Here is a 7110-nt window from a genome sequence, read left to right on the forward strand (position 1 = left end):
TTCCAGGCCAGGTTGGATGGGGCTTTGAGCAACCGGCTCTAGCGGAAGGTGTCCCAAGCCCCACGTCACAGGCAGGAACTAGATGATGTTTAAGGTCCCTTCCAAACCAAACCAGTCTGTGGTTCTATGTAGTGGTCGTGACATTTAAAACCAAGACAGTAACAGGGAGAAACAGGTCAGTCTATGACAAAATGAGGAAACAGAAGTTGTATTTATAAAAAAAGGAAGAGAGTTCATGTGAAAAATAATGAGGATTAGAGATACCCTCCAGCTAGTGGGAAATGGTTCAGGCACCACAGAAAAAATTTCTAGCCCTACAGGCCTCTCTGAAGATTTGCACACTTCTCCATGATGAATACTGTTATTCCAAGACGTACTGCCTGCAGAACTTGATTTCTATGCTAATGCCATGTTACAGGGCTACTGTGATTAGATGCATGATTTTGGGAAAAAGCTCTATTCTTCAATAGTGAAAGGAAAATACAGCAAGTTGCGGCAGAACCGTAATGGTCCCGGTCTTTTTGGGCACACAGCTTTGAAATTAGAATTGGCAGAGATTTCCAAGAAAGGCTTTTATGTCTCATTCCCCATCCTGGCTGGTTACAGTCGGAAAACTGCCTCACTGCACAGACGACCCTGTCCATGCAATACCTCCCCTCAGGCAGCAGCTGCCTGACTTGGTTGAACAATTATTTTTCCTATTCTGAGGAACAGAGAGATAAAGCCAACAGCGCAGAAGACACAGTCATCAGATCATTGGACCTGACACTTACTTCATACTCCTCCTTGAATCCGTAGCCTTCTGCGCACTTCATCTGGGTGATGTGCTGTAGCAAGTCGGCTACGCGGATGGCTGGATGAAGCTGTCCCGTCTGGTAGGGCACATCCACCGGATCTCGCTTCTTGTAGGTATGGGATTGGACCAGGCTGCTTGTGTCACTGCCCATCGTATGGGTTTCATCTAGAAAAAGAGTATCTCATGATGTACTGGCTCGTTTTCACTTATGAACAGACATACAAATTACACAGATTTCTCGAGGAATGGCAGAAATCTGGCACCATCAGTATTGCTTCTGTCTTGTGAGGGCTACTCCAGAAGAACAGTAAATCCACGGAGCAGGTTACACAGGGAAGCTGCAAGACTGGTTGGAATGAGGCAAAGTCCATGGTTCTACAATGGAAGCATTGCAGAGCAGTCCGAACTCCGATATTGTTTTAAATAGCACTAGCTGATTACAGACGGGTTTTAAATTAGGCGTTTGGTTCTAAACTGCACAGAAGTTTCTTTCTGAAACTTCAGCAAGTCCCATGGAACAAAACTGGGCTTGCGTTCTCCTTAGGTTACTGACGTGCTACATTTTACACTGCAAATTTAGAGCAAATGTTTGGAGTGAGCAAAATAAAAAGATGCACAAAATGGCTTATGGTTTTCTCAAGCTAGGACTGCAATGGAAATGTAGATCTGATACAACATTTGGAGACAAACTATGAGAGGACAAATGCAAAGGATCATCTGATCAGGAAAAAATGTCTCGACTGGCTGCTGTACATGCTTTAGGACCACGGTATATCATGAGCCATCACGTGAGGCATGGAATGGTGTATGTCAACTGACATGCAAGCCAACAAACAGGAGAACCCCGTGGGCTGGTTAAAATTTTTACGAGACACGTACTCTCCCAACCCTCCACATCTCTTCCATGGGGCAAATGGGCAACTTACCATTGATTGGCACTTTTAAGAAGATACATATCAGGAGAAAAAAAGGAGGAGAAAAAGGAAACAGGCCATAAGCAACAGTACTACATTCATAATTACAGGTAAATTTTATGTTTGTAATCTGGTCTTTACCGAGTGATTTCCTAAACAAGTCAGATTTTGATCTCAGTTTCACAGTATAAATCAAATATTCTGGAACCAAGGTGTCTTACTGGGAGTCAATTCTCACAGATGCAACTGAGATCAAAACTTACACTTGGCAGTGAACAGACAGATGTGAAAGTGAGCTCTGCCTAAAGAAGCAACACGACCTTCTTCCTGTTGAGATGGAATTCTAAAAACTGGCTCAGACTTGACAAGAGAAAAAGCCCAACCCAAATTCTAAGGCCCGAGTGTCATCATAAATATTTTTCTCTTTACCCAAATAATAATTTTAAGTATCTCAAGGAGATTTTGATTTCTGACTGCAATGTGGTGCTTTGACTTGTCCTCACTGGCTGCACACTAAACACAGCAAGGGGTTTATAAAAAGACTGTATTTACTAGAAAGATATTACTTACTAAATTACGTTGTATGAAAGGGAAGCATTAAAACAACATTTCCACGTTCATAAGTTAGATATATGGCAGCAGAAAGTTCCATAAATATGAAAAGGTTCCAGATCCTCATGTACACACTACAAATACTACCACACCTCATTAAAGGTGAGACTGTGGTCATAGTTACACCAATGAAAACTGACAATAAAGCCAACAAACTGCATTCCAAGGGTGACTTTAGGTTCTCTCAATTGACACTAAGACACAGGAAATCTGGTCCTTGGTAAGAATACCGTCAGCGTGAACTGCGCGGTTAAACCTAAACCAAAAACAACGGCAAAAAACTCATGGGTCTGAGTACGGGCACGCCTCTGCTCCTCCTGTCAGCTCGCTGACCTGACCTAACGCAGAGGAAAGGGGTTCAGCTTTTAGCCATAAAATCTGACAGTTTTTGACTAATGTGTGATAGAACTGTGCCGTGAAGCACCCGGGGATGCATGGCATGACGCGTGGCATACAAGTGTAGGTACAGCATGCAGCTGTTGAAATGGCACCTGGAAACTACAAGGTGGCTAAGACACAAAAGACGAAAAAAGTGTAGGAAGTTGATCATGGGGTTTTGGGTGGCTTATTTCAATTTTAGAAACAGGTTAGAAAACTTGTGGAGTTTTTGGCATGTGACAGAATTCCTTGGTAGTAACTGAGATGAAGACAAAGTTATCAGAGAGCAGCTTAATCCTTATGAATCCCCTTCCTGTGAGATCCTTTATTTTGGGGCCAATTTTCCTCTCTCCATTTCTTTATCTCTTATAGCTGCACTAATACTACTTTCCTCTCTTTGGCAGTGATTAGGAGCCACATCAATTATAGCTTTTTGCTTTGCCTTTGAGCACTGTAGCATGAACATCTCAGCCCACTGTTCTTCAAAGGGTGAGCTCCTCCAGATGCAGCGGCAAGTTTGTCCAGCCTAAACCCTCCCACAGCTGCAGTTATTCTGCTCTCCATCTACTCATTCCCACAGAGCTGCACAACATTTATTAAATATTTATTTACTAGTTATATGAACTCATGGTGCAGGTGGTGTCTGGAAACCCAGCCCAACCTCTTTTCTGGGCTGAGAATCCTTTCTCTCCCCGATTTCAGAAATATGCACGTCGCTGATACCAGACAAACGTGACCCACACTTGTGCTCAGCAAGTATAAATTTAACAACTGTTATGTAAAGTGTTTTTTTAAATCCTAGGATTTCACTTAGTTTATTAGGCTACGCATGGAAGTTCTCCCTCAGATGTTCCCCTCAAACTGTTTCTTCCCGCACCATTTCGAGTGTTCACCACTCATCATCAGGTTTGGTTTTTTTTTTCCAGGGGCTAAGAAGTTCCTAATTTACACGAATAGTCAAAAACACTTGCTGTATAGAAATCTGGAAGTGGTAAATGTGCGGTGGCCTTTGCAGCAGCTGTTGAAAACTCAGCTCAGCCTTTCACCAGTCCTGACCCCTTCCCAGGAGGTCACACCAGCAAGTTCATTCAGCAGGCTTGATCCTGCAGTCTAACACAAGTTCTTTGGACATCGGAAGACAGCAAGAACAGCTATTAGTTGCAATTAAAATCCAGCATGTTTTACTAATAGCTATATTCTTCTGACTTGAGCACAGCTGATTTAATTTAGCTCAGATAATGCACCGTTCCCACACACAGAGTCACAGGCAGACTGCGGGAGGGAAACCTGGTCTGAATGGAACATCACCCATAAAAGGGTACGAGATTTTTAACTTGCAAGGTTACAAAAACACTCTTTTTCCACAGTGAGGCATTTGCACTGGAGGATTTTCTGAGATGAGTAGCACCGGTTGCTATAGTAAGACTACAAATACATAATACTAGACTATAAAATACATATCGTAGTCAAAATTTTACAGACTTAGCAAAAGCAAAGAAATTTCCCTCCATGTGTTTGTTTAATATCTGAATTACTTGCTTAGAGATTTCTTCTTGTGGAAAGAAAAACTAACTAATAATTTTACCATCATTATTAAATAGCAAAGGATCACACACACACACACAAAAAAAAAAATATCAGAGAAACCAGTAACTAAAACTTCATAATCCAGAGAGGAAATCTCAAAAGTTTTTCTCCTGATACCAGTACTTTTCTCCTTGCCCACCTTTTCTCAAGGTCAGAAAGAACATCTACCGGATGAAGCGTTGCACGAATGCTCAAGCACACACACACACACAATCTAACATCTCGGGCAGTGACAAGGCGCTGCCAATTCCATTTGCATGCAGATTACGGCACTGTTACAGCCACCACCGTTAGCTTCTTCCAGATTTACAGTGTATAGAAACCACGCAAGTTCCTCCTCCAAGTTATCGCTCTGGAATGGGCTAACAAGTTTTCAAGATCACCTTCCTAAACCTCTACTTCTCTGCTTCACTTAAGCCGATTTAACTTGCAGTTTAAGGGCAGGAATCAGTTAAGGGGTGTTTACTTCAACAGTGATTTGAAGAAAAAAGGAGGAGAAAAAAATATTTGTAAAAATATTGTGAAAAAGCATAAACAATGGATAGGCTTAACAGTGGAGTCTGAACTCTTGCCACAGTGCGTTTTGACTGACTGTCTAGAGAAGATCTCCCTGCTCAGTTTAGGGTTACTAGGGGAAGGAGGTGTCAGTGGAGCCAAGCCACGAAGCGGTAGGCGTTACTTAAGCTTTGAAAATGCAATAGTGCCTCATGCTCAGTGTTTTATCGCTGTGCAGAGATCTCGCTCTCTGACACTGGGCAACAGCAGCTCTTCCTACCTCCCCAGTGGAAATGCTTTATGTTTTTAACCTGCAGTTCTATCGTTTTATTTCATGCCTGTGACACCTGATGCTTAAGAAACTCTATACGCTCAGTGTCACGTCATCATTTTGCTGTTCAAAACACCATCTCTCCTCTGAAGCTTGACTTTGACAAAGCACGTCAGAAATGGCGCGGTATTGTGAGAAGAAATGATTGCTGGGGGATGGCCCAAATGGTATTTTGTCTGATTTTCTATACCATGAATAGACTAATTAGGAAAAAATGGTATTTTTAAGAAGTGACATCTTCAGTTCTGAGATAAAACAGAAAAAAAAATGAGGGAAGCTATTTCAATTGCTGCGATAATCAAATTCTTTTGTGTCACTCCAAATACATGCATAAACATTTCCTCGCAAATCCACTTGTTAAAATTATTTCTCTCTTCTCTCCCCTGACGTGCACGACGACAGTAGCAATCAAGCCTGATAACTGTCCGAAGCATTCTCGGTGTAGCCAAACTACCACCCCTCCCCTTCCCACGAGCCTCCAGCTTTTTGCATGCTATTGCCTGTACCCCGAGAACTGAGACTCTCCACATGATTTCAGCAAGAAACTTTGATAAAGGGAAATGTTCTCACCTAAAATTGCAGTTGGCACAAATGGATCTGTCATACATCATAAGCAGGTCAATGCAGAAGAGGTAGAAAGAGAGAGAACAGTAAATGATTGATAAACGTTCCCGAGGTTTCTTGAGAAAGCTACTGTAAGCAACCGGCACGTTGCTAATGTACGCATTAAATTTCTATGGCAAGAAGAATAAAAACGTAATTATGTATGATTTTATTAAGAAAAGGTCTATATAGGGTGGAAACCAAGAAAAAAAATTGGTTACCTGGGTAATAAGAATTAGGCACTGTTGTGCTCAGTGTGTTAGTTTTCATTGTGAATGAAGATGGTGAAGATACAGCTGCAAAGAGAAACAAAGGCGGTTAGAGACAGCGCAGGGATACGGGGCTGCTTAAGCCAAGGGACACAGCGTGCGTAAACCGTCCTGCTGCGGGGGTTGGGCTCAGGACAAGCAGGTGGGTCTGGTGAAGAACTGAATGAGATCGACTTGTTAAAAGAAATGTCATCAGAGAAAGCGTTTTGGTCGGTGATGACAAACGCACTTCTTCCACCCCACGATCAGGCTGAACAGCGATGCTCAGATGAAGACGTCTCAATGACAAGAGGTGCTTTTGACAGAAGCTTTGATCATCAGTAAGTTTACCTAAAATACTGTAAACACTGTATGCAAATACGCCACTACAGTTCATTTTTTATCTCCTTTTTTGATTTGTTCAGACAGGTGGATAATGTACACAGATACTCTTAGGCCTTGGATATTACCCTTTGTTTGGTTTTTGGGGAGTGATACCCAGACCAATGCTCACATCGGTATTTGATAGTTTAACCCTTTGCAAAACCTATGGGAAAGCCCAAGGCCACACGTTAACTTCAGGTATACAGAGGTGGCATGTGAGTCAGCGCTGTACGCACAAGCGTACAAGTGGGAGTTCACCACAGCGTTGTACAGGATGGTCAGCCAAAGAGTCATTAAAGGCTTCTCAGCAAAGCCCACTGCAAACCAGCCACAGCTGCTTGTCTACACAGCTCAGACTCGGTCGGATCAGTGAATGTAAGGCGTTCTGGGTGCCTCTGAACAGACCAACAGGAATTTGTGAAACAAAAGGAGAATGGAGGCAGAAAGGATCTGCTGCGTGAGGAGTCAGATTGCTCCCGCTGGCCTTCATCTTTTTTCTGGTCGATCTTCTAGGGCATACAGTTGCCAGTCCTTGTTAGGATGGAGCTATCTGAAAAGCAGCTTAAATAATGCTGGCAGTTACCACTTACCCTACAAATGAACATATCTGAGACTACTTTCCTTTGGTTATGTCTCCTCTGGATGGAAAGAACAGAGTGGTGTTGCTATTGGGGATGGATGCAGAGATTGGTTGAGGTCAGGGATGCTGTGGCTAATTAAACTAGATACAGGATAATAAACTTACTTCCCCAGGAAGCAGGA

At 42.6% G+C, this 7110-nt stretch overlaps 1 protein-coding gene across 1 annotated transcript in view; it reads right to left on the reverse strand.

Annotated features, from left to right (window-relative positions):
* LOC104491592 (receptor-type tyrosine-protein phosphatase mu-like) overlaps positions 1-7110 on the reverse strand; it is a gene marked incomplete at its 3' end in the record, with an annotated part of 146412 nt that overhangs the window by 36605 nt on the left and 102697 nt on the right. The window contains exons 9-10 of the mRNA XM_010134042.1: positions 5938-6012; positions 774-961 (exon numbers count right to left, since the gene is read on the reverse strand). Of these exons, the coding sequence (XP_010132344.1) occupies positions 774-961; positions 5938-6012 (263 nt within the window). The remainder of the gene's footprint in view (positions 1-773; positions 962-5937; positions 6013-7110) is intronic.

This window comes from Buceros rhinoceros, unplaced genomic scaffold, assembly GCF_000710305.1.
Source record: "Buceros rhinoceros silvestris isolate BGI_N320 unplaced genomic scaffold, ASM71030v1 scaffold1454, whole genome shotgun sequence".
NCBI classification, from domain to species: Eukaryota; Metazoa; Chordata; class Aves; order Bucerotiformes; family Bucerotidae; genus Buceros; species Buceros rhinoceros.